Source organism: Scyliorhinus canicula, chromosome 2 (genome assembly GCF_902713615.1).
Source record: "Scyliorhinus canicula chromosome 2, sScyCan1.1, whole genome shotgun sequence".
NCBI classification, from domain to species: Eukaryota; Metazoa; Chordata; class Chondrichthyes; order Carcharhiniformes; family Scyliorhinidae; genus Scyliorhinus; species Scyliorhinus canicula.
The window spans coordinates 289,334,174-289,361,544 of NC_052147.1; the positions used below are offsets into that span (position 1 = coordinate 289,334,174).

General features: G+C 47.7%; 1 protein-coding gene across 1 annotated transcript in view; it reads left to right on the forward strand.

Moving 5' to 3' along the window:
* The window catches only part of xrcc5 (X-ray repair complementing defective repair in Chinese hamster cells 5), a 333,072-nt gene that overhangs the window by 178,958 nt on the left and 126,743 nt on the right, over positions 1–27,371 (forward strand). The window contains exons 11-12 of the mRNA XM_038790233.1: positions 7,865–8,002; positions 17,863–17,953. Of these exons, the coding sequence (XP_038646161.1) occupies positions 7,865–8,002; positions 17,863–17,953 (229 nt within the window). The remainder of the gene's footprint in view (positions 1–7,864; positions 8,003–17,862; positions 17,954–27,371) is intronic.

Genomic DNA, 27,371 nt, shown 5'->3' on the forward strand with positions numbered 1-27,371 from the left:
CCAATCCTCTATCCATGCTACTACTTTACCCTTAATGCCATGCATCTTTATCTTATGCAGCAACCTTGATTCATCATGAATCAATCCTGCCTCATTACACAGGACAAGATGTAGGACCGCTTGTTCCCTCGTAGGTTCCATTAATGCTCGTAGTATTCGGAATAAAGTAAATGAGTTAATGGCACAAATCATCGTAAATGACTATGATTTAGTAACCATTACTGAAACATGGTTAAAGGATGGTCACGACTGGGAGTTAAATATCTGAGGGTATCAAACTATTCGGAAGGACAGAGTGGATGGTAAGGGAGGTGGTGTTGCTCTGTTATTTAAGGATGACATCCAGGCAATAGTAAGGGATGACATCGGTGCTATGGAGGATAAGGTTGAATCCATTTGGGTGGAAATCAGGAATAGTAAGGCAAAAAAGTCACTGATAGGAGTAGTCTATCGGCCACCAAATAGTAACGATATGGTGGGGCAGGCAATAAACAAAGAAATAACTGAAGCATGTAGAAATGATACAGCAGTTATCATGGGGGATTTTAATCTACATGTCGATTGGTTTAACCAGGTCGGTCAAGGCAACCTTGAGGAGGAGTTTATAGAATGTATCCGCGATAGTTTCCTAGAACAGTATGTAATGGAACCTACGAGGGAACAAGCGGTCCTAGATCTTGTCCTGTGTAATGAGACAGGATTGATTCATGATCTCATAGTTAGGGATCCTCTCGGAAGGAGCGATCGCAATATGGTGGAATTTAAAATACAGATGGAGGGTGAGAAAGTAAAATCAAATACTAGTGTTTTGTGTTTAAACAAAGGAGATTACAAGGGGATGAGAGAAGAACTAACTAAGGAAGACTGGGAACTAAGACTTTATGGTGGAACAGTTGAGGAACAGTGGAGAACCTTCCAAGCGATTTTTCACAGTGCTCAGCAAAGGTTTATACCAACAAAAAGGAAGGACGGAAGAAAGAGGGAAAATCGACCATGGATATCTAAGGAAATAAGGGAGAGTATCAAATTGAAGGAAAAAGCATATAAAGTGGCAAAGACTACTGGGAGATTAGAGGACTGGGAAATCTTTAGGGGGCAACAGAAAGCTAATAAAAAAGCTATAAAGAAGAGTAAGATAGAGTATGAGAGTAAACTTGCTCAGAATATAAAAACAGACAGTAAAAGTTTTTACAAATATATAAGACAAATAAGAGTGGCTCAGGTAAATATTGGTCCTTTAGTGGATGAGAAGGGAGTTTTAATAATGGGAAATGAGGAAATGGCTGAGGAACTGAACAGGTTTTTTGGGTCGGTCTTCACAGTGGAAGACACAAATAACATGCCAGCGACTGATAGAAATGAGGCTATGACAGGTGAGGACCTTGAGAGGATTGTTATCATTAAGGAGGGAGTGATGGGCAAGCTAATGGGGCTAAAGGTAGACAAGTCTCCTGGCCCTGATGGAATGCATCCCAGAGTGCTAAAAGAGATGGCTAGGGAAATTGCAGATGCACTAGTGATAATTTACCGAAATTCACTAGACTCTGGGGTGGTCCAGGTGGATTGGAAATTAGCAAACGTGACGCCACTGTTTAAAAAAGGAGGTAGGCAGAAAGCAGGAAATTATAGGCCAGTGAGCTTAACTTCGGTAGTAGGGAAGATGCTGGAATCTATCATCGAGGAAGAAATAGCGAGGCATCTGGATAGAAATTGTCCCATTGGGCAGACGCAGCATGGGTTCGTAAAAGGCAGGTCATGCCTAACTAATTTAGTGGAATTTTTTGAGGACATTACCAGTGCAGTAGATAACGGGGAGCCGATGGATGTGGTATATCTGGATTTCCAGAAAGCCTTTGACAAGGTGCCACACAAACGGTTGCTGCATAAGATAAAGATGCATGGCATTAAGGGTAAAGTAGTAGCATGGATAGAGGATTGGTTAATTAATAGAAAGCAAAGAGTTGGGATAAATGGGTGTTTCTCTGGTTGGCAATCAGTAGCTAGTGGTGTCCCTCAGGGATCCGTGTTGGGCCCACAATTGTTCACAATTTACATAGATGATTTGGAGTTGGGGACCAAGGGCAATGTGTCCAAGTTTGCAGATGACACTAAGATGAGTGGTAAAGTGAAAAGTGCAGAGGATACTGGAAGTCTGCAGAGGGATTTGGATAGGTTAAGTGAATGTGCTCGGGTCTGGCAGATGGAATACAATGTTGACAAATGTGAGGTTATCCATTTTGGTAGGAATAACAGCAAACGGGATTATTATTTAAACGATAAAATATTAAAGCATGCCGCTGTTCAGAGAGACTTGGGTGTGCTAGTGCATGAGTCACAGAAGGTTGTTTTACAAGTGCAACAGGTGATTAAGAAGGCAAATGGAATTTCGTCCTTCATTGCTAGAGGGATGGAGTTTAAGACTAGGGAGGTTATGTTGCAATTGTATAAGGTGTTAGTGCGGTCACACCTGGAGTATTGTGTTCAGTTTTGGTCTCCATTCTTGAGAAAGGACGTACTGGCGCTGGAGGGTGTGCAGAGGAGATTCACTTGGTTAATCCCAGAGCTGAAGGGGTTGGATTATGAGGAGAGGTTGAGTAGACTGCGACTGTACTCGTTGGAATTTAGAAGTATGAGGGGGGATCTTATAGAAACATTTAAAATTATGAAGGGAATAGATAGGATAGATGCGGGCAGGTTGTTTCCACTGGCAGGTGACAGCAGAACTAGGGGACATAGCCTCAAAATAAGGGGAAGTAGATTTAAGACTGAGTTTAGGAGGAACTTCTTCACCCAAAGGGTTGTGAATCTATGGAATTCCTTGCCCAGTGAAGCAGTTGAGGCTCCTTCATTACATGTTTTTAAGGTAAAGGTAGATAGTTTTTTGAAGAATAAAGGGATTAAGGGTTATGGTGTTCGGGCCGGAAAGTGGAGCTGAGTCCACAAAAGATCAGCCATGATCTAATTGAATGGCGGAGCAGGCTCGAGGGGCCAGATGGCCTACTCCTGCTCCTAGTTCTTATGTTCTTATTACATACTGTTCTAGGAAACTATCACAGATACATTCTATAAACTCCTCCTCAAGGTTGCCTTGACCGACCTGGTTAAACCAATCGACATGTAGATTAAAATCCCCCATGATAACTGCTGTACCATTTCTACATGCATCAGTTATTTCTGTGTTTATTGCCTGACCCACCATAACGTTACTATTTGGTGGCCGATAGACTACCCCTATCAGTGACTTTTTCGCCTTACTATTCCTGATTTCCACCCAAATGGATTCAACCTTATCCTCCATAGCACCGATGTCATCCCTTACTATTGCCCGGATGTCATCCTTAAATAGCAGAGCAACACCACCTCCCTTACCATCCACTCTGTCCTTCCGAATAGTTTGATACCCTCGGATATTTAACTCCCAGTCCTGACCATCCTTTAACCATGTTTCAGTAATGGCCACTAAATCATAGTCATTCACGATGATTTGTGCCATCAACTCATTTACTTTATTCTGAATACTACGAGCATTCAGGTAAAGTACACTTATGTTGGTTTTTTTTACCTCTGTTTTGAATCTTAACATCTCCCGTTTTATTCCTTTTGTTATTACTGGGCCTATTCACTGAGCTCCCCTCAGTCACTGTACCTTGTACTGTCGCCCTTTTTGATTTTTGACTATGTCTTCTCTGCCTTGCACTTTTACCCTTACTTCCTTTTGCTTCTGTCCCTGTTTTACTACCTTCCAACTTCCTGCATCACTTCCCATCCCCCTGCCACATTAGTTTAAACATTTTACGTCTCTCACTACCTCGCTCCATCTTCCGTCTCTCTCTCTGCCTCTCTCCATCTTCCGTCTCTCTCACTACCTCGCTCCATCTTCCTTCTCTCTCTCTCCCTCTTTCCATCTTCCGTCTCTCTCACTACCTCGCTCCACCTTCCTTCCCTCTCACTACCTCTCTTCATCTTCCGTCTCTCTCTCTACCTCTCTCCATCTTCCGTCTCTCTCTCTACCTCTCTCCATCTTCCGTCTCTCTCAATACCTCGCTCCATCTTCCGCCTCTCTCTCTACCTCGCTCCATCTTCCATCTCTCTCTCTACCTAGCTCCATCTTCCATCGCTCTCTCTCTCTCTATACCTCTTTCCATCTTCCGCCTCTCTCACTACCTCGCTCCATCTTCCGTCTCTCTCTCTACCTCTCTCCATCTTCCGTCTCTCTCACTACCTCTCTCCATCTTCATTCCCTCTCACTACCTCGCTCCATCTTCCGTCTCTCTCTCTACCTCTCTCCATCTTCCATCTCTCTCACTACCTCTCTCCATCTTTCGTCTCTCTCACTACTTCTCTCCATCTTCCGTCTCTCTATCTACCTCTCTCCATCTTCCGTCTCTCTCACTACCTCGCTCCATCTTCCGTCTCTCTCACTACCTCTCTCCATCTTCCGTCTCTCTATCTACCTCTCTCCATCTTCCGTCTCTCTCACTACCTCACTCCATCTTCCGCCTCTCTCTCTACCTCGCTCCATCTTTCGTCTCTCTCTCTACCTAGCTCCATCTTCCATCGTTCGCTCTCTCTCTGCCTCTTTCCATCTTCCGCCTCTCTCACTACCTCGCTCCATCTTCCGTCTCTCTCTCTACCTCTCTCCATCTTCCGTCTCTCTCACTACCTCTCTCCATCTTCCTTCCCTCTCTCTACCTAGCTCCATCTTCCATCGTTCGCTCTCTCTCTGCCTCTTTCCATCTTCCGCCTCTCTCACTACCTCGCTCCATCTTCCGTCTCTCTCTCTACCTCTCTCCATCTTCCGTCTCTCTCACTACCTCTCTCCATCTTCCTTCCCTCTCACTACCTCGCTCCATCTTCCGTCTCTCTCTCTACCTCTCTCCATCTTCCGTCTCTCTCACTACCTCTCTCCATCTTCCGTCTCTCTATCTACCTCTCTCCATCTTCCGTCTCTCTATCTATCTCTCTCCATCTTCCGTCTCTCTCCATTCTCCGTCTCTCTCACTACCTCGCTCCATCTTCGTTGGGTCCAATTAAAACTAAACACGAGATCTTTCTAACTTAAAGGTGGCTCCTGGTTACGAAGCAACAGCTCAGTCCTTCTCTGAACCCTCCATACATGCAAACACCTTTGTTTAACATGAATCTAATGAGTGTTTTACCCTTTGTTACACAGAAACATTAAATTAAACTCACTTAAAGCTGTAGCTTGTTTCTAATGTGCAACAATGCAAACATAGATTACTTAAAACTAGCTCCGCAGGAACTATTGACACACAGTTTGGCTATGTAATTCTATGGATGGGGGGCAATAGAGACATTTGGGCCAAGAGTAATGGAAAAACATTGGGAAGAGAAGGTTGATATGGGATAAGGGTGAGGGTGTCATAATGTGGTTATAATGCCAGGGATAGTGAGCTGCCAATGGTTACCATGGAAACCATGTGTCTTTTTATTACTGATTATCCACAACTGCACCTTCTCAACTCTCAATAGCTTTATAAACAGTTGACTTTGACTGTAGTGACAAACTAATTATAAAGGACTCATGATTCCTCTCTTACTCCATGTGCATCAATGGATGTTTTTAAAACATGATTGCTACCAGTCTGCACCTTAATACTGTGTTGCAGAGTAGATATCATGTGGAGATGCCAGCGTTGGACTGGGGTGAGCACAGTAAGAAGTTTTACAACACCAGGTTAAAGTCCAACAGGTTTTTTTCAAACACGAGCTTTCGGAGCACTGCTCCTTCCTCAGGTGAATGAAGAGGGCAAAGATGCAAGATGCTACTTTGAATGCGAGCGTTTGCGGGTAATTAAGTAGAGTAGATAGACTGCTTTGTACTGCACATTACTAATTTCCTGTCCTCGTGCAGTTGATGTAGTTTATATGGATTTCAGAAAAACCTTTGACAAGGTCCCACATGGGAGACTTATAAAGAAGGCAAATGCACATGGGATACAGGGTAACTTGATAAGATGATTTCAAAATTGGCTGAGCTGAAGGAGACAGAGGGTGATGACAGACGGCTGCTTTAGTGACTGGAAGCCAGTGTCCATCCCACATCCCACTGTGCTGGGCCCCCTATTGTTTGTCATTTATATAAATGACATAGATGACTATGTGGGTGGTGGGATCAGTAAGTTTGCGGGTGACACAAAGATTGTCCGGGTGATTATCATAGAATCATAGAATTTGCAGTGCAGAAGGAGGCCATTCGGCCCATCGCGTCTGCACCCTACCCAAGGTCAACACCTCCACCCTATCCCCATAACCCAGTAACCCCACCCAACACTAAGGGCAATTTTGGACACTAAGGACAATTTATCATGGCCAATCCACCTAACCTGCACATCTTTGTGACTGTGGGAGGAAACCGGAGCACCCGGAGGAAACCCACGCAGTCACGGGGAGAATGTGCAGACTCCGCACAGACAGTGACCCAAGCCGGAATCGAACCTGGGACCCTGGAGCTGTGAAGCGATTGTGCTATCCACAAGGCTACCGTGCTGCCCTGATTAGCAGTGATGCTGAGAGTCTTGGGATACAGTAAGATATAAACGGGATGGTTAAAAGGGCAGAAAAATATCAGATGGAATTTAATCCTGAAAAGAGTGAGGGGATACTCTTTGGAAAGAATAATGTGACAAGGAAGTATTCAATTAATGTCCTGACTCTGGGAAGTCCCGTGGAACTAATGGAGCTTGGCGTGTTTGAAATGAAAATCGCTTATTGTCACGAGTAGGCTTCAATGAAGTTACTGTGAAAAGCCCCTAGTCGCCACATTCCGGCGCCTGTCCGGGGAGGCTGGTACGGGAATCGAACCATGCTGCTGGCCTGCTTGGTCTGCTTTAAAAGCCAGCGATTAGCCTTGTGAGCTAAACCAGCCATTGTCCATAGATCTCTGAAGGCAGAGGGCAGGTTAATAGGGTGGTGAAAACGGCATATGGGACATTTACCTTTATCAATCGAGACATAGATTACAGAAGCAGGGAGGTCATGTTGGAGTTGTATAGATCTTTGCTGAGGCCACAGCTGGAGTACTGCAGCCCTGGTCGCCACATTATAGGAAGGATGTGATTGCACTGGAGGGCTCGGTGTTGCCTGGGATTTCAGTTATGGAGAGAGGTTGGATAGGCTTGGGTTGTTTTCACTGGAGCAGAGAAGACTGAGGGGCGACCTGATCGAGGTGGACAAGATTATGAGGTACATGGACAGGGTGCAAAGGGAGCAGCTGTTCCCCTTAGTTGAAGGGTCAGTTACGAGGGGGGCACAAATCCAAGGTGAGGGGCAGGAGGTTCAGGGAGATTTGAGGAAATGCTTTTTTACCCAGAGAATGGTGACAGTCTGGAACGCACTGCCTGGGAGGGTGGTAGAGGCGGGTTGCCTCACATCCTTTAAAAAGTACCTGAATGAGAACTTTCCATGTCATAGCATTTCAGGCTATGGGTCAAGTGCTGGCAAGTGGGATCAGATAGAAAGGTTAGGTGTTTCTCATGTGTCAGTACAGGTTTGATGGGCCAAAGGGCCTCTTCTCACTGTATTATTCTGTGATTCAGTGAGTGAGACAATTCATGCTTGTCCAGTTCTTTATGGCTTCTGCAGTTTGAACATTGATGGTGCCTTGACTAAAATATTCACCAAGTGAGTAATGGAAGGGTCTGAAATTACAGCAAAGAAATGTGTGAAGTGTTAGCCTGTGGCATTTACTTGACCCACTTCAAATTGTGGTTAGAGATCAGAATAATTACTAATTCATAGGGATCCTTGCTGCCTGAGGCTCTGAAATGTATATGGTTTAATGTTTGTAAAATTCTTAATTTGTTGATAATTAAAGTGCAGTTCTGTTTGTCTGTCTTCCCAGCATGCTGCGGTGGCACTGTCTGCACTGATCCATGCATTGGAAGAGCTGGATATGGTGGCGATAGTTCGTTACGTGTATGACCGAAGATCAAACCCACAAGTTGGAGTAGCTTTCCCCCTGATAAAAGACAAATACGAGGTAACAAGATGTCATTGAATTGCAGATAGAAAGACAATGTTCCTTGTTCCTGATTCCTGAGTAAATGGACAGAGAGAAAGTGCTGAGTTTAGGCTGGAAATGGACAGTTTTTAAGAGATTGAACAGATAGAAATGTAAATACACCGTAACCAGCAGTAACTGTGAAATAACAAAAAACTCTTCAGGTATCATGACCCGTACAGGCTTGGAGGGCCGAAGGGCCTGTTCCTGTGCTGTTCTTTGTATTGGGATTGTGATGCACGATAAATTGTACAAAGACTAAGTTTGGAAACAACTGTGGCTATATTGCAGTAAGATGTGTGGCCTCCCACAGCAGCTGGTGAAATGGCTGCTGAATAGAGGACACGCTCCTCCTACTGGGCGGAGCCAGCAGGCAGGGGCTACAGGCGAACCTGTAGTACAGGTCCTACCTTACATCACCTAATACAGGTGTAACAGTGGTTTACCACATTCACCCCCTGTTAAAAATGAGTCCGGCGGGGATGGTGGAGAACTATATACAGTAGTGAATTTATGTACAGTGTTTTATCAGGGAAAAGAAAAAAAAATGTCCTTTGAAAGTCCGGTGCCAGTTAGAGATTCAACTGGTCTGGTGCATTGATGTTCCGCTGGGAGCGACGTAGCAGTGGCGGCGATGTCGATGCTGGCGATGTCGATGCTGGCCTGATGTTCGGTGACTCTGGGAGCGTTCCAAAATCCTCTTCATCCTCTGGCGTGGGCAGGGGAAGGAGGGATGGTCCTGGTGGGGTTAATGTTGGGAGCGCCGGGGGAGGGGAGGGTGGCACTTGGCCGAAGAAGTGTGTGTGGGTGGAACCTGCTGGTGCCAGGTCCCTGAGGGAGACAGTATCTTGGCGGCCGTCGGTGTGCGCCACATAGGCATACTGGGGGTTGGCATGGAGCAAGTGCACCCTAACCACCAATGGGTGCGCCTTGTGGAGTCGGACGTGCCTACGGAGCCGGACCGGTCCTGGAGCAGCGGGCCAAGTGGGGAGCGACACCCCGGATGTGGACATCCTGGGGAAGGCAAAAAAACGTTCATGGGGTGTGTTATTCGTAGCGATTCACAGTAGTGACCGGATGGAGTGTAGTGCATCAGGGAGGACCTCCTGCCAGCGAGAGGCTGGGAGGTTCCTGGACCGTAGGGCCAGTTGGACAGCCCTCCAGACCGTCCCGTTCTCCCTCTCTACCTGCCCGTTTCCCCGGGGATTATAGCTGGTCATCCTGCTGGAGACGATACCCCTGCTGAGCAGGAACTGACGCAGCTCATCACTCATGAATGAGGATCCTCTGTCACTGTGGATGTAGGCAGGGAAACTGAACAGAGCGAAGATTGTGTTTAGGGCTTTAATTAAGGTGGTAGATGACATATCGGGGCATGGGATGGCGAAGGGGAATCTGGAGTACTCATCGACCACACTGAAAATATACGTGTTTCGGTCGGTGGAGGGAAGGGGCCCTTTGAAATCCACGCTGAGGCGTTCAAAGGGGCGGGATGCTTTCACCAGGCGCGCACGGTCTGGCTGGTAGAAGTGCGGCTTGCACTTCGCACAGACCTGGCAGTCCCTGGTGACTGTCTGTACTTCCTTGACGGAGTAGGGCAGATTGCGAGCCTTGACAACGTGATACAATCGTGTGACCCCCCGGGTGACAAGGGCCTGGAGTCGGTCTACTTGTGCGCTGGCACATGTACCTCGGGATAGGGCGCTGGGGGCTCGTTGAGTTTGCTGGGGCAATACAAAATCTCGTAATTATAGGTGGCGAGCTCGATTCTCCACCGCAAGATTTTATCGTTTTTGATCTTTGCCCCGCTGCGTGTTGTTAAACATGAATGCTACCGACCGTTGGTTAGTGAGGAGAGTGAATCTCCTGCCGGCCAGGTAATGCCTCCAATGCCACACAGCTTCAACGATAGCTTGGGCCTCTTTTTCGACGGAGGAGTCCTGAATTTCAGAGGCATGGAGGGTGCGGGATAAGAATGCCACGGGCCTGCCTGCCTGATTGAGGGTGGCGGCAAGTGCGACGTCTGATGCGTCGCTTTCTACTTCGAAGGGCAGTGTCTCATCTACTGCATGCATCCCGGGCTTGGCTATATCAACTCTGATAGGGGGGAAGGCCTGTTGTGCTTCGGCCGTAAGGGGAAAGTGGATGGACTGAATGAGTGGGCGGGCCTTGTCCGCATAGTTTGGGACCCACTGAGCGTAGTAGGAGAAGAACCTCAGGCAGCGTTTGAGGGTCTTGGGGCAGTGGGGGAGGGGAAGCCTCCGATATGTCATCTACCACCTTAATTAAAGCTCTAAACATATACGTGCAGTGCGGTCAGCCTAATTTGAAGGTGTACCTGCGAACTTCGGATCATTCGGGAGGCAGAGGAGGTCATAGATAGAAGCTTCAGGGAGGTAGTTACGCCAAAGAATAAAGATAGATGGGTGACAGTGAGAGGGGCTGGGGGTAAGCAGTCAGTATAGGGATCCCCTGTGGTCGTTCCCCTTAGTAACAAGTATACAGTTTTGGATACTTGTGGGGGGGGGGACTTACCAGGGGTAAGCCATGGGGTGTGGGACTCTAGCACGGAGTCTGTCCCTGTTGCTCAGAAGGGAAAGGGGGAGAGGAGCAGAGCATTAGTAATTGGGGACTCAATAGTCAGGGGCACAGATAGGAGATTTTGTGGGAGCGAGAGAGACTCACGTTTGGTATGTTGCCTCCCAGGTGCAAGGGTACGTGATGTCTCGGATCGTGTTTTCCGGGTCCTTAAGGGGGAGGGGGAGCAGCCCCAAGTCGAAGTCCACATTAGCACTAACGACATAGGTAGGAAAGGGGACAAGGATGTCAGGCAGGCCTATAGGGAGCTAGGATGGAAGCTCAGAGCGAGAACAAACAGAGTTGTTATCTCTGGGTTGTTGCCCGTGCCACGTGATAGTGAGACGAGGAATAGGGAGAGAGAGCAATTAAACACGTGGCTACAGGGATGGTGCAGGCGGGAGGGATTCAGATTTCTGGTAACTGGGGCTCTTTCTGGGGAAGGTGGGACCTCTATAGACAGGATGGTCTACATCTGAACCTGAGGGGCACCAATATCCTGGGGGGGAGATTTGTTAGTGCTCTTTGGGGGGTTTAAACTAATTCAGCAGGGGCATGGGAACCTGGATTGTAGTTTTGGGGTACGGGAGATTGAGAGTATAGAGGTCAGGAGCACAGATTTGACTTCGCAGGAGGGTGCCAGTGTTCAGGTAGGTGGTTTGAAGTGTGTCTACTTCAATGCCAGGAGTATATGAAATAAGGTAGGGGAACTGGCAGCATGGGTTGGTACCTGGGACTTCGATGTTGTGGCCATTTCAGAGACATGGATAGAGCAGGGACAGGAATGGTTGTTGCAGGTTCCGGGGTTTAGGTGTTTTAGTAAGCTCAGAGAAGGGGGCAAAAGAGGGGGAGGTGTGGCGCTGCTAGTCAAGGACAGTATTACGGTGGCGGAAAGGATGCTAGATGGGGACTCTTCTTCCGAGGTAGTATGGGCTAAGGTTAGAAACAGGAAAGGAGAGGTCACCCTGTTGGGAGTTATCTAAAGGCCACCTAATAGTTCTCGGGATGTAGAGGAAAGGATGGCGAAGATGATTCTGGAAAAGAGTGAACGTAACAGGGTAGTTGTTATTGGAGACTTTAACTTTCCAAATATTGACTGGAAAAGATATAGTTCGAGTACATTAGATGGGTCGTTCTTTGTACAATGTGTGCAGGAGGGTTTCCTGACACAATATGTTGACAGGCCAACAAGAGGCCACATTGGATTTGGTTTTGGGTAATGAACCAGGCCAGGTGTTAGATCTGGAGGTAGGTGAGCACTTTGGAGACAGTGACCACAATTTGGTGACCTTTACGTTAGTGATGGAAAGGGATAAGTATACCCCGCAGGGCAAGAGTTATAGCTGGGGGAAGGGCAATTATGATGCCATTAGACATGACTTAGGATGTGTAGGTTGGAGAAGTAGGCTGCAAGGGTTGGGCACACTGGATATGTGGAGCTTGTTCAAGGAACAGCTATTGCGTGTTCTTGATAAGTACGTACCAGTCAGGCAGGGAGGAAGGGGTAGAGCGAGGGAACCGTGGTTTACCAAAGAAGTGGAATCTCTTGTTAAGAGGAAGAAGGAGGCCTATGTGAAGATGAGGCGTGAAGTTTCAGTTGGGGCGCTTGATAGTTACAAGGAAGCGAGGAAGGATCTAAAGAGAGAGCTAAGACGAGCAAGGAGGGGACATGAGGAGTCTTTGGCAGGTAGGATCAAGGAAAACCCAAAAGCTTTCTATAGGTATGTCAGGAATAAAAGAATGACTAGGGTAAGAGTAGGGCCAGTCAAGGACAGTGGTGGGAAGTTGTGTGTGGAGGCTGAGGAGATAAGCGAGATACTAAATGAATACTTTTCGTCAGTATTTACTCAGGAAAAAGATAATGTTGTGGAGGAGAATGCTGAGACCCAGGCTATTAGAATAGATGGCATTAAGGGGAAATTATTTTAGATACCTACAGTTACGGGACTTTGTTCGTAGACAGGTCCCATCTTTCCCACGCCTCCCGCCAATGGGGATCCTCGACAGAATAGTCTCTAGGAGGGAAGAAGGGGAGGGCAGAGTCTCCGGTATATATAAGGTGCTCAGGAGGGAGGAAGGGTCCCAGACAGAGGAACTGAAACTTAAATGGGAGGAGGAGCTAGGCGAGGAAATGGAGGATGGGCTGTGGGAAGAGGCCCTGAGTAGGGTAAATTCGACCATGACATGTGCTAGGCTCAGGCTGATCCAATTTAAGGTCGTTCACCGGGCCCATATGACGGTGGCTCGGATGAGCAAACTTTTCGGGATAGAGGACAAATGCGCTAGGTGCGCGCCAGCGAACCATGTTCACATGTTTTGGGCATGCCCTAAGCTGAGGGGGTACTGGGAGGGATTTGCGAGGGTCACGTCCCCGGTTCTAAAAACAAGGGTGGTGATGAGTCCAGGGGTGGCAATTTTCGGGGTTTCGGAAGACCCGGGGGTCCAGAGGGAGAAAGAGGCCGATGTTTTGGCCTTTGCTTCCCTGATAGCCCGGCGACGAATATTATTGGCGTGGAGGGACTCAAAGCCCCCGAAGACTGAGTGGTGGCTTGCAGACATGTCGAGTTTCCTGGGGATGGAAAAAAATTAAGTTCGCCTTGAGGGGATCTGTGCAGGGGTTCGCCCGGAGGTGGCAACCATTTATTGACTTCTTTGCGGGATAGTGAGCGTCAGCAGGGGGGTGGAGGGGGGGGGGGGGGGGGGGGGGGGGGGGGGGGGGTAGAGTAGAGTAGGAGGGAAAATATGGCGGGTAGTACTGGTGGGTGGGGAGCGGGCTTGTGCAATATGTTACGATGGAAGTATTGAAAGTACGTGGATGTTTGCACGTTTTTGCCTTTTTTGCTTTCTTTCTGATGATGTCTGTAACTGTTTATAAAGCCAAAAACTACCTCAATAAAATTGTTTATTAAAAAAAAAATAGATGGCATTGAGGTGCGTAGGGAAGAAGTGTTGGCAATTCTGGACAAGGTGAAAATAGATAAGTCCCCGGGGCCTGATGGGATTTATCCTAGGATTCTCTGGGAAGCCAGGGAAGAGATTGCTGAGCCTTTGGCTTTGATTTTTAGGTCATCATTGGCTACAGGAATAGTGCCAGAGGACTGGAGGACAGCAAATGTGGTCCCTTTGTTCAAGAAGGGGAGTAAAGATAACCCCAGTAACTATAAGCCGGTGAGCCTCACGTCTGTTGTGGGTAAAGTCTTGGAGAGGATTATAAGAGATAGGATGTATAATCATCTAGAAAGGAATAATTTGATTAGAGATAGTCAACATGGTTTTGTGAAGGGTAGGTCATGCCTCACAAACCTTATCATGTTCTTTGAGAAGGTGACTGAACAGGTAGACGAGGGTAGAGCAGTTGATGTGGTGTATATGGATTTCAGTAAAGCGTTTGATAAGGTTCCCCACGGTCGGCCATTGCAGAAAATACAGAGGCTGGGGATTGAGGGTGATTTAGAGATGTGGATCAGAAATTGGCTAGTTGAAAGAAGACAGAGGGTGGTGGTTGATGCAAATGTTCAGAATGGAGTTCAGTTACGAGTGGCGTACCACAAGGATCTGTTCTGGGGCCGTTGCTGTTTGTCATTTTTATAAATGACCTAGAGGAGGGCACAGAAGGTTGGGTGAGTAAATTTGCAGACGACACTAAAGTCGGTGGAGTTGTAGACAGTGCGGAAGGATGTTGCAGGTTACAGAGGGACATAGATAAGCTGCAGAGCTGGGCTGAGAGGTGGCAAATGGAGTTTAATGTGGAGAAGTGTGAGGTGATTCACTTTGGAAAGAATAACAGGAATGCAGACTATTTGGCTAATGGTAAATTCTTGGTAGTGTGGATGAGCAGAGGGATCTCGGTGTCCATGTACATAGATCCCTGAAAGTTGCCACCCAGGTTGATAGGGTTGTGAAGAAGGCCTATGGTGTGTTGGCCTTTATTGGTAGAGGGATTGAGTTCCGGAGCCATGAGGTCATGTTGCAGCTGTACAAAATTCTGGTACGGCCGCATTTGGAGTATTGCGTACAGTTCTGGTCGCCTCATTATAGGAAGGACGTGGAAGCTTTGGAACGGGTGCAGAGGAGATTTACCAGGATGTTGCCTGGTATGGAGGGAAAATGTTATGAGGAAAGGCTGATGGACTTGAGGTTGTTTTCGTTAGAGAGAAGAAGGTTAAGAGGTGACTTAATAGAGGCATACAAAATTATCAGAGGGTTAGATAGGGTGGACAGCGAGAGCCTTCTCCCGCGGATGGAGGTGGCTAGCACGAGGGGACATAGCCTTAAATTGAGGGGTAATAGATATAGGACAGAGGTCAGAGGTGGGTTTTTTACGCAAAGAGTGGTGAGGCCGTGGAATGCCCTACCTGCAACAGTAGTGAACTCGCCAACATTGAGGGCATTTAAAAGTTTATTGGATAAGCATATGGATGATAATGGCATAGTGTAGGTTAGATGGCCTTTAGTTTTTGACTTCCCATGTCGGTGCAACATCGTGGGCCGAAGGACCTGTACTGCGCTGTATCGTTCTATGTTCTATGTTCTAGGGGGCGCATGCGGTCGGGATCGGGTCCCTGAATTCCGATCTGGACCACATAGCCGAGGATGGCTAAGCGGGTTGTGCTGAACACGCACTTCCTGTTGTAGGTGAGGTTGAGGAGAGTGGCGATGTGGAGGAATTTGGCAAGGTTGGAGTCGTGGTCTTGCTGATTGTGGCCGCAGATGGTGACGTTGTCTAGGTACGGGAAGGTGGCCTGCAAACCGTACCGGTCGACCATTCGGTCCATCTCCCTTTGGAAGACTGAGACCCCGTTAGTGATGCCGAAGGGAACCCTGAGGAAGTGATAGAGACTACTGTCCGCCTCGAAAGCAGTGTATGGACGGTCCGATTTACGAATGGGGAGCTGGTGGTAGGTGGATTTGAGGTCTATCGTTGAGAAGACCTGGTACTGCGCAATCTGATTGACCATATCAGATATGCGTGGGAGAGGGTTCGCGTCGAGCTGTGTGGACCGATTGATGGTCTGGCTGTAGTCCACGACCATTCTGTGTTTCTCCCCAGTTTTAACGACTACCTCTTGGACTCTCCAGGGGCTGTTGCTGGCCTCGATGATGCCTTCCCGAAGCAACCGCTGGACCTCGGACCTGATGAAGGTCTTGTCCTGGGTGCTGTACCGTCTGCTCCTGGTGGCAGCGGGTTTGCAATCCAGAGTTAGATTGGCAAAGAGGGAGGGTGGGGCGACCTTTAGGGTCGCGAGGCCGCACTCAGTGAGGGGCGGTAGGGGCCCGTTGAATTTGAAGGTAAGACTCTGGAGATTGCACTGGAAGTCCAGGCCTAGTAGTAGTGCAGCGCAGAGATTAGGAAGGACGTAGAGGCAGAAACCGCTGATTTCTACGCCCTGCACCGTGAGAGTGACCGTGCAGAACCCCCAGATCGTGACGGAATGGGATCCGGAGGCCAGGGAGATTCTTTGATTGGCGGGGTGGGCCGCGCTGGAGCAGCGCCTTACCGTATCCGTGTGGATGAAGCTTTCGGTCCAGCAGGCAAGAGGTCACGTGACCGTTGATTCTCACACTGGTTGAAGTGGCTAGATTGTGCGGATGAGACTGGTCGATCGTCACTGAGGCCAGCTGCGGTCGGTCATCGCTGGCATCAGAAGATGGAGAGCGTGAGGAGCCCAGGTCGTGGAATGCTGTCAGCGTCCATGCACCGTGGGGAAGACAAGATGGCGGCGCCTGAAGATCCTGCAGGGGCCAAGATGGCGGCGCCCATGGGCTGAGGGGGGGAAGATGGCAGCGCCCACTGGCCGCACGTGGTCCGGGAAGGTGAAGATGGCGGCGCCCACTAGCCGCGCGTGGTCCGGGCCGAAGATGGCGGCGCCCATTGTGTGTAGCTCAGGGGGGAGGGAGCGATAGCGGCGCCTGCGCGGGCCTGGCACACCGCGCGACGTGCCCCTTTTTGCCGCAAGCCTTCCAAATGGCAGTGCGGGCCGGGCAGCATTGGCGGGGGTGCTTCTGCTGGCCGCAGAAATAACATCGGGGACCCCCGGGGTGTGTGGATTGGCGTGTGGCGCAGGCGTATTGGCTGGGTAAGACCCCGGCTGGGGCGGCCGTCTGTGGGGTCCATGAGGGATAGGAGGGGTGGGCCGCGTGGCCGGAGGGGTTGGCCTGAGCATTACGTGAGGCAACCGTCATGGAGAGCGCTAGCTTTTTAGTCTCAGCTACGTCGAGCGTGGCCCCTTCGAGCAGTCTTTGGCGTATGAGGTCCGACCCAATCCCCGTTACAAACACATCGCGCAAAAGAAGGTTGGAATGTTCGGTGGCCGTAATGGCCTGACAGTCACAGTCCCGGACGAGTGGGATTAGGGCTCGCCAGAAGTCTTCTATGGACTCACCAGGGAGTTGAGAGCGAATGGCGAGTACGTGCCTGGCGAAGAGTGTGTTCGTTTTCTGTGCGTAGTTTTCTTTGAGGAGCGCCATGGCGTCTGCGTAGTTCGGGGCATCCTGGATCAGCGGAAACACGTTGGAGCTCAACCTTGAGTACAGGATGTGTATCTTCTGAGCCTCCTTCGGAGGGGTGGTTGCTGAGTTGATATCGGCCTCGAAGCAAGCTAGCCAGTGATTAAAGTCCTTTTTGTGGAGATGCCGGCGTTGGACTGGGGTGAGCACAGTAAGAAGTCTTACAACACCAGGTTAAAGTCCAACAGGTTTGATTCAAACACGAGCTTTCGGAGCGCAGCTGAGGCAGGAGCTGCGCTCCGAAAGCTCGTGCTTGAATCAAACCTTTTGGACTTTAACCTGGTGTTGTAAGACTTCATACCAAAGTCCTTTTTGACATCGCCTGATTGCGGATCCAGCTGCAGGCGATGTGGTTTGACTCAGAGGTCCATCTTTTAGAAAATCTTACTGCAATAAATTGATGCACGATCAATTGTACAAAGACTAAGGTTCGATACAACTGAAGTTTTATTGCAGTAAGATGTGTAGCCTCCCACAGCAGCTGGCGAAATGGCTGCTGAATAGAGGACACGCTCCTCCTGCTGGGCGGAGCCAGCAGGCACGGGCTACCGGCGAACCTGTAGTACAGGTCCTACCTTACATCACCTAATACAGGTGTAACAGTGGTTTACCACAGACAGCATCAAGATTGCTGACGATCTCTGGCATTTGCAGATTTTTCTCTTCAACGGTGGTAGAGAATTATTTAAAGAGGTGTTTGCATTTTAGAAAACTCCTTGTGGTCCTAATTTTCACAATTACTCTCCTCGCTCCAGTGTTTGGTCTACATCCAACTTCCATTCATGGAGGATCTCCGACAGTTTACCTTCACTTCACTGAAGAACAATAAGAAAAGAACAGCTTCAGGTGGGTTGGAATTGTCATGGTTTCAGTTTTGGAACTATTCATGTATGTGGAAGTGGGTACTGAACTAAAAATAAAAGCTTCAAACTGCCAGCAGTAGCAAACAGACTAATCAGATGTCCCTGGATAGACAAGGGAGATGAGCTGACATGGTAAATTAATATTGATGAAACCTTAGTGATGTTTTGAGGGGCGTCTTGAAAAATACATGAATAGAATGGGAAAAGAGGGATATGGTCCCCCGGAAGGGAAGGGGGTTTTAGTTTAGATGGGCAGCATGGTCGGCACAGGCTTGATGGCTGAAGGGCCTGTTCCTGTGCTGTACTTTCCTTTTTTATCTTTGTGTGGACATTTAACAGATAGTGATCATAATGTAATGAATTTCAACGTAGTGTTTGGAAGCAAAGAAAGCAATAAGGGGGGAGAAGATGAAGTATGAATGCAAGCTAGCTAGTAATACAAAAGAAGATAGGAAGAGTTTTTTTCAATATATAAAAAGTAAGAGAGGTAAGAATAGACATTGGACCACTGGAAAATGTGGCTGGAGCAGTAATAATAGGAAACAAAGAAATGTCAGAGGAACTGAATAGTTACTTTGCATCAGTCTTCACGGTGGAAGACACCAGTGGGATGCCGGAGCTCCAGGAGAACCAGGGGGCAGAGGTGAGTGCAGTGACCATTACTAAGGAGAAGGTTCTGGGGAAACTGAAAGGTCTGAAGGTGGATAAGTCACGTGGACCGGATGGACTACACCCTAGGGTTCTAAAAGAGATAGCTGAGGAGATTGTGGAGGCATTGGTGATGATCTTTCAGGAATCACAGGAGGCAGGAAGGGTCCCAGAGGACTGGAAAGTGGCTAATGTAGTTTAAGGGGCATCTTGATAAATATATGAATAGGATGTGAATAGAGGGATACAGACCCCGGAAGTGTAGAAGATTTTAGTTTCGACGGGCAGCATGGTCGACGCAGGCTTGGAGGGACAAAGGGCCTGTTCCTGCGCTGTACTTTTCTTTGTTCTTTGTTAACACCACTGTTTAAGAAGGGAGGGAGGCAGAAGACGGTAAATTATCGGCTGGTTAGCCTGACTGGTCATTGGTAAGATTTTAGAGTCTGTTATTAAAGATGAGAACGAGGAGAACCTGGAAGTGCATGGTAAAATAGGACTGAGTCAGCACGGCTTTGTCAAAGGGAGGTCATGTCTGACAAATCTGTTAGAGTTCTTTTAGGAAGTAACAAGGAAGTTAGTCGAACGAGAACCAGTGAACATGATTTATTTAGATTTCCAGACGGCCTTTGACAAGATGCCAAATTGGAGGCTCTAAAATAAGCCCATGGTGTTCAGGGTAAGATCCTGGCATGGATAAAGGATTGGCTGCCTGGCAGAAGGCAGAGAGTGGGGATAAAGGGGTCTATTTCAGGATGGCAGCCGGTGACTAGTGGTGTGCCTCAGGGGTCGGTGCTGGGACGACAACTTTTCACACCATACATTAATGATCTGGAAGAAGGAACTGAAGGCACTGTTGCTAAGTTTGCAGATGATACAACGATCTGTAGAGGGACAGGTAGTACTGAGGAAACAGGCGGGCTGCAGAAGGACTTGGACAGGCTAGGAGAGTGGGCAATGAAGTGACAGATGGAATACAATGTGGAAAAGTGTGAGGTTATGCACTTTGGAAGGAGAAATGAAGGCATAGACTGTTTTCTAAATGGGGAATTGCTGAGGAAATCAAAGCACAAAGGGACTTGGGAGTCCTTGTTCACAATTCTCTTAAGGTTAACGTGAAGTTTCAGTAGGCAGTTAGGAAGGCAAATGCGATATTAGCATTCATGTCAAGAGGGTTAGAATACAAGACCAGGGATGTACTTCTGAGGCTGTATAAGGCTCTGCTCAGACCCCATTTGGAGTATTGTGAGCAGTTTTGGGCCCTGTATCTAAGAAAGGATGTGCTGACCTTGGAAAGGGCTCAGAGGAGGTTCACAAGAATGATCCCTGGAACGAAGAGCTTGTTGTGTGAGGAACGGTTGAGGACTCTGCGTGTGTACTCATTGGAGTTTAGAAGGATCGGGGGGATCTTATTAAGCTTACAGGGTACTGCGAGACCTGGATAGAGTGGACGTGGAGAGGATGTTTCCACTTGTAGGAAAAACTAGAAGCAGAGGACACCATCTCAGACTAAAGGGACGATCCTTTAAAACAGAGATGAGGAGGAATTTCTTCAGCCAGAGGGTGGTGAATCTGTGGAACTCTTTGCCGCAGAAGGCTGTGGAGGCCAAATCACTGAGTGTCTTTAAGAAAAGATAGATAGGTTCTTGATCAATAAGGGGATCAGTGGTTTTGGGGAGAAGGCAGAAGATTGGGGATGAGAAAAATATCAGCCATGATTGAATGGTGGAGCAGACTCAATGGGACAAGTGGCCTAATACTGCTTCTATGTCTTATGGCCTTGTGGACTGAAGTACATCCACTCCGAGGTCCCCACCTGCTTCAAGAAGACCACCATCATACCGGTAAAGAAGAACCAGGCAACGTGCCTCAATGACTACCGCCCGGTGGCCCTGACGTCAGTTGTAATGAAGTGCTTCGAGAGGCTGATCATGAAGCGCATCACCTCCATACTCCCGGAACGCCTTGACCCACTTCAATTCGCATACCGTCGCAACCGGTCCACATCAGACACCATTTCCCTGGCCCTACACTCATCCCTAGAGCATCTCGAAAACAATCAGACTCCTATTTATTGACTACAGTTCTGCCTTCAACACCATAATCCCAGCCAAGCTCATATCAAAGCTCCAAAACCTAGGACTTGTCTCCCCACTCTGCAACTGGATCCTTGATTTTCTGACCAACAGACCATAATCAGTAAGAATGAACACCAACACCTCCTCCACAATAGTCCTCAATACCGGGGCCCCACAAGGCTGCGTACTTAGCCCCCTACTCTACTCCCTGTATACACACGACTGCGTGGCAAAACTTGGTTCCAACTCCATCTACAAGTTGGCTGACGATACAACCATAGTGGGCCGGATATCGAATAACGACGAGTCAGAATACAGGAGGGAGATAGAGAACCTAGTGGAGTGGTGTAACGACAACAATCTCTCCCTCAATGCCAGCAAAACTAAAGAGCGGGTCATTGACTTCAGGAAGCAAAGTACTGTACACACCCCTGTCAGCATCAACGGGGCCGAGGTGGCGATGGCTAGTAGTTTCAAATTCCTAGGGGTGCACATCACCAAAAATCTGTCCTGGTCCACTCACATCGACGCTATCACCAAGAAAGCACAACAGCGCCTATACTTCCTCAGGAAACTAAGGAAATTCGGCATGTCCACATTAACCCTTACCAACTTTTACAGATGCACCATAGAAAGCATCCTATCGTGCTGCATCACAGCCTGGTATGGCAACTGCTCGGCCCAGGACCGCAAGGAACTTCAGAGAGTCATGAATACCGCCCAGTCCATCACACAAACTTGCCTCCCATCCATTGACTCCATCTACACCTCCTGCTGCTGGGAGAAAGCGGGCAGCATAATCAAAGATCCCTCCCACCCGGCTTACTCACTTTTCCAACTTCTTCCATCGGGCAGGAGATACAGAAGTCTGAGAACACGCACAAACAGACTCAAAAACAGCTTCTTCCCCACTGTCACCAGACTCCTAAATGACCCTCTTATTGACTGACCTCATTAACACTGTATGCTTCATCCGATGCCAGTGCTTATGTAGTTACATTGTATATCTTGTGTTGCCCTATTATGTATTTTCTTGAATTTTGTTTAATTCCCTTTTCTTCGATGTACTGAATGATCTGTTGAGCTGCTTGCAGAAAAATACTTTTCACTGTACCTCGGTACACGTGACAATAAACAAATCCAATCCAATCCAATCCAATCCAATCCACTCCATTTGTTTCAATGCGAGATGTGTAACAGGTAAGGCCGATGAACTTAGATTTTGGATTAGTGCTTGGAACTATGATGTTGTTGCCATTACAGAGACGGCGTTTAGGGGACGGACATGATTGGCAGCTTAACGTCCCTAGATAGAGATGTCTCAGGGGGGATGGTGGGGGAGTTGCACTACTGGTTCAGGAGAATATCATAGCTGCACTGGGCACCTTGGAGGGCTCATACAGCGAGGCACTATGGGTAGAGCTCAGGAATAGGAACGGTGCAGTCATAATATTGGGAGTTTACTATAGGCCGCCAAACAGCAAGCGGGAGATTGAGGAACAAATATGTAGGCAGATCTTGGCAAGGTATAACAGTAACAGTTGTGGTGGGTGATTTTAACTTCCCCTATATTGACTAGGACTCATTTAGTGCTCGGGGCTTGGATGGGGCAGAGTTCGTCAGGACAATCCAAGAGGGCTTCTTGAAACAGAATGTAGATAGTCCAACTAGGGAAGGGGCCGTACTGGACCTGGTACTGGGGAAAGAGCCCGGACAGGTGGTGAACGTTTCAGTTGGGGAGCAGTTCGAGAGCAGTGACCACAATTCAGTAAGGTTTAAAGCACAGTTGGATAAAGATATATGTTGTCCTCGGGTGAAAGTGCTAAATTGGGGGAAGGCTAATTGCAACAATATTAGGCAGGAACTGAAGAATCTAGATTGAGGGCAGATGTTTGAGGGTAAATCAACATCTGGACATGGGAGGCTTTCAAGTGTAAGTTGAAAGGAATTCAGGAACGGCATGTTCCTGTAAGGATGAAGGATAAATGTGGCAAGTTTCGGGAACCTTGGATGACGAGAGATATTGTGAGCCTAGTCAAAAATAAAAAGGAGACATTTGTCAAGGCTAGGAGGCTGGGAACACACAAAGCTTGAGTGGAATACAAGGAAAGTAGAAAGAAAGTTTCCCATGATAGGTTGAGTGAAAAAGTGAAGTCTTATTGGGTTCAGGGTGCACTAGCTAGATGGACAAAGAACTGGCTGGGCAACAGGAGACAGAGAGTAGTGGTGGAAGGGAGTGTCTCAAAATGGAGAAAGGTGACCAGTGGTGTTCCACAGGGATCCGTGCTCGGACCACTGTTGTTTGTGATATACATAAATGATCTGGACGAAGGTATAAGTGGTCTGATTAGCAAGTTTGCAGATGATACTAAGATTGGTGGATTTGCAGATAGTGAGGTGGACTGTCAAGAGAATACAGCAAAATATAGATAGATTGGAGAGTTGGGCAGAGAAATGGTAGATGGAGTTCAATCCAGGCAAATGCGAGGTGATGCATTTTGGAAGATCTAATTCAAGAGCGAACGATACGGTTAATGGAAGAGTGTTGGGGAAAATTGACGTACAGAGAGATCTGGGAGTTCAGGCCCATTGTACCCTGAAGGTGGCAACGCAGGTCGATAGAGTGGTCAAGAAGGCATACAGCATGCTTGCCTTCATCGGACGGGGTATTGAGTACAAGAGTCGGCAGGTCATGTTACAGTTGTGTAGGACTTTGGTTAGGCCACATTTGGAATACTGCGTGCAGTTCTGGTCGCCACATTACCAGAAGGATGTGGATGCCTTGGAGAGGGTGCAGAGGAGGTTCACCAGGATGTTGCCTGGTATGGTGGGTGCTAGCTATGAAGAAAGGTTGAGTAGATTAGGATTGTTTTCGTTGTAAAGACGGAGGTTGAGGGGGACCTGATTGAGGTCCACAAAATTATGAGAGGTATGGACAGGATGGATAGCAACAAGCTTTTTCCAAGAGTGGGGGTGTCAATTCCAAGGGGTCACAATTTCAAGGTGAGAGGGGGAAAGTTTAAGGGAGATGTGCGTGGAAAGTTTTTTTACGCAGAGGGTGGTGGGTGCCTGGAACGCTTTGCCAGCGGAGGTGGAAGAGGCGGGCACAACAGCATTATTTAAGATGCATCTAGACAGATATATGAACGGGTGGGGAACAGAGGGAAGTAGATCATTGGAAAATAGGCGACAGGTTTAGTTAAGGATCTGGATCGGCGCAGGCTGGGAGGGCCGAAGGGCCTGTTCCTGTGCTGTTATTTTCTTTGTTCTTTGTTCTTGTTCTGAATCTAAAGCAAGGAGTCAGGAGGGCTAAAAAGAGTCACGAAAAGTCATTGGCCAGCAGGATTAAGGAAAATCCCAAGGCTTTTTACACGTACATAAAGAGCAAGCGGGTAGCCAGGGAGAGGGTTGGCCCACTCAAGGACAGGGGAGGGAATCTATGCATGGAGCCAGAGGAAATAGGCGAGGTAAAAAATGAGTACTTTGCGTCAGTATTCACCAAAGAGAAGGACTTGGTGGATGTTGAGTCTCGGGAAGGCTGTGTAGATAGCCTGGGTCATGTTAAAATCAAAAAGACGAGGTGTTGGGCGTCTTGAAAAATATTTAAGTCCCCAGGGCCTAATGGGATCTACCCCGGAATACCAGGAGAGGCATGGGAGGAAATTGCTGGGGCCTTGAGAGAAATATTTGTATCCTCACTGGCTGCATTGGAGGTTCCAGAGGATTGGAGAATAGCCAATGTTGTTCCTTTGTTTAAGAAGGGTAGCAAGGATAATCCAGGGAACTACAGGGAAGTTATTGGAGTGGATTCTTTGAGGCTGGATTTACTCCCACTTGGAAATTCAGGGACGTCTTAGCGAGATGCAGCACGGTTTTGTGAAGCGGCGGTCGTGTCTCACTCACTTGATCGGGTTTTTCGAGGAAGTTACTGTGTTGTTACTCGTGTCTTAATAAAGCTCGTAGTCTCAAATGTGGAGAAGATGCTTTATTGTGAGTTTGTTCTCTCTTCAGAGCTGTTTCCTAAGGTTACCTTCAGTGCTCCCAGCTGGCATGTGTGTGTGTGTGTGTGTCCTGCTCCAAGTTCTGCCCTCTGTGAAGTGTGTCCTCACTTCCTGTCCCCGTCTATTTATATGGCTCTCCCGTGCCCCCTCTAGTGTTTGCTCAGTTGTATTGCATCTAGTTAACTTGTGATCACCACATCCCCCTTTTTCTCTTTACATATTTTCTGTACATCGTTAAAGAAAATTGTACATCCTGTCCCGGTGTATTTATAGCTCTCCCTCTGGTGTTTGCTCAGTTGTTTTGTATCTAGTCAATCTACGATCACCACATCCCCCTTTTTCTCTTTACATATTTGCTGTACATCGTTAAAGAAAATTATAGAAAACAGTTACTTATGATATGCGTATCTATACAGGTGATGGTGCTATTGCATATTTTACAAAGCCAATGTAGTTATATGTCCAATCTTAATAAAAACATTTATGAGTCCAAACTTGATGAATTTGTTCAGAGCTTTTTTTCTTTTTGTTGTTGATGACGTGGTGATATTGATATTGCAAGTCCGCTGTGAATGTTGTTGGTGTTCCTTGTTATTTTAAGTACCCAATGCATCATCCCGAGGTGTTTGCATGGTCACCTCACTGATGTTGACTGGCATGGACTTTTTTCTGTGCTTGTGGTATTGATTTATTGTCTCATCCGCCTTGGATGCTGGTGTGCTTGCTCGTTCTGGAGCAGACGTGAGTTTGTGCGATTCGTTGTCATCCCATGACATGTTTGTAGTCTTGTCATCGTTTTGCAATGTGCTGTGGCATTGTCCTTCATGTGCCGAGTAGTACCATTGTGTACAAGTCGTTGTTTCATTGCTGTTGTTTCTGTCTTTGGTGTTGGCACTGTCGTTGTTCCTGACTTTGTTGTTTTCGTTGCCGTTCGTGTTGCTGTTTTTGTCGTTTCTGTTTCTGTCGTTGTCGCTATCTTTGTGCCTGACTTTGTGGTTTGTCTTGTCGCGCTTCATGTTGCTTTTGTTCTTACTGTTGTCGTTCTCGTTTCTGCTGTGCTTCTTGCTATTGTTGTTGGTCTTGTCACGCTTCATGTTGCTTTTGTTCTTGCTGTTGTTTGTCCCGTTTCTGCTGTGCTTCTTTTGACTTTTGTTTTTCTTGTTATACTCTATTCGTGTCCCGAGTGGATAATTTGAGTCATTGAGCATTTTGTCTCGAGAGTGGTGCGAATGATCTGATGTTGCATCGGTGCAGGTGACCTCAATCATTTGTGGAGAATTGGATTCCTCATCTTTGCTTTCTTGGTGCTCCTCTTCCGGAGTCAAATTCTTCTCGATTTCATTTGACGCGGTGTCTCTGGATTCTTGGCGCTCCTCTTCTGGAGTCAAAACCTCCATGATTACAATTGACGTGGTGTCTGTGGACTTCTGGCGCTCCTCTTCTGGAGTCCAAATCTGCATGATTTCAGTTGACGTGGTGTCTCCGGACTCTTGGTGCTCCGCTTCTGGAGTTGAAATCGTCATGATTTCTGTTGATGTTGTCTCACTGGACTCCAGGTGCTCCTCTTCTGGAGTCAAAATCTGCATGGTTTCTTTTGGCTTGGTCTCTCTGGACTCCAGGTGCTCCTCTTCTGGAGTCAAAATCTGCATGTTTTCTTTCGGCATCGTCTCTCTGGACTGTTGGGTGGCCCGACTCTGTGCTTCTGTACAGACAAGCTGAGAACTGTCAGTCTCACTGTGATCCTGTACGTCGAGTGTGATCACCTTGTCACTGTCTTCGCATGCAGTGGGTAGAGGTGCATTGTCTTCTTCTTGTTCATGTGAGCTTGTTAGACTTTCATAGTCTGCTTGTGGTTGCTCAGATACGGCAGGTTGACCTTCATGGTCTTGTGCATGCATGGTGTCAGTGGTTAGATGTACGTTGTCTTCTTCTTGTTCCTGTGAGCTTGGTAGACTTTCATAGTCTGCTTGCGGTCGCTCAGATACAGTGGGTTTACCTGCATGGTCTTGTTCATGCATGGTGTTCGCCAGGGAGTGTTTGCTTACATCCCTTTTGGAGTCTTTCATTACTCGCACTGTGGAGCCTGTCATCGCTCGCTCTGTGGAGTCTTCCTGTGCTCTCTGTGTGGCGTCGTCTTCGTCTAGGGTATTGCTGTCATCCAATGTATCGACGAGCTGCCATGGCATCATGGTGTTGGATTCATCTACCATGAGTAGAGTCGTGTTGAGCTTTGCAACGGTGTCGCTGATGCTGTGATCAGCATGTCCAAATAACTCCTCCATGTCTGAGTAGTATTCTTTGATACCCATTTCATCTTCGTTGGCTTCTTCTACCACGAGTTGATTCGTGTTGAACTTTGCGACCGTGTCGCTGATGCTGTGAGAAGCATATCCGACTGACTCAGCTGTGTCTGAGTAGTATTCTTCGAAAACCAAATCATCCTGGTTGGATTCTTCTACCACGAGTTGATTCGTGTTGAACTTTGCGACCGTGTCGCTGATGCTGTGATAAGCATATCCGACTGACTCAGCCATGTCTGAGTAGTATTCTTTGAAAACCAAATCATCTTGGTTGGATTCATCTACCACGAGTTGGTTCGTGTTGTGCTTTGCGACCGTGTCGCTGATGCTGTGATAAGCATATCCGACTGTCTCAGCCATGTCTGAGAGGTAATCTT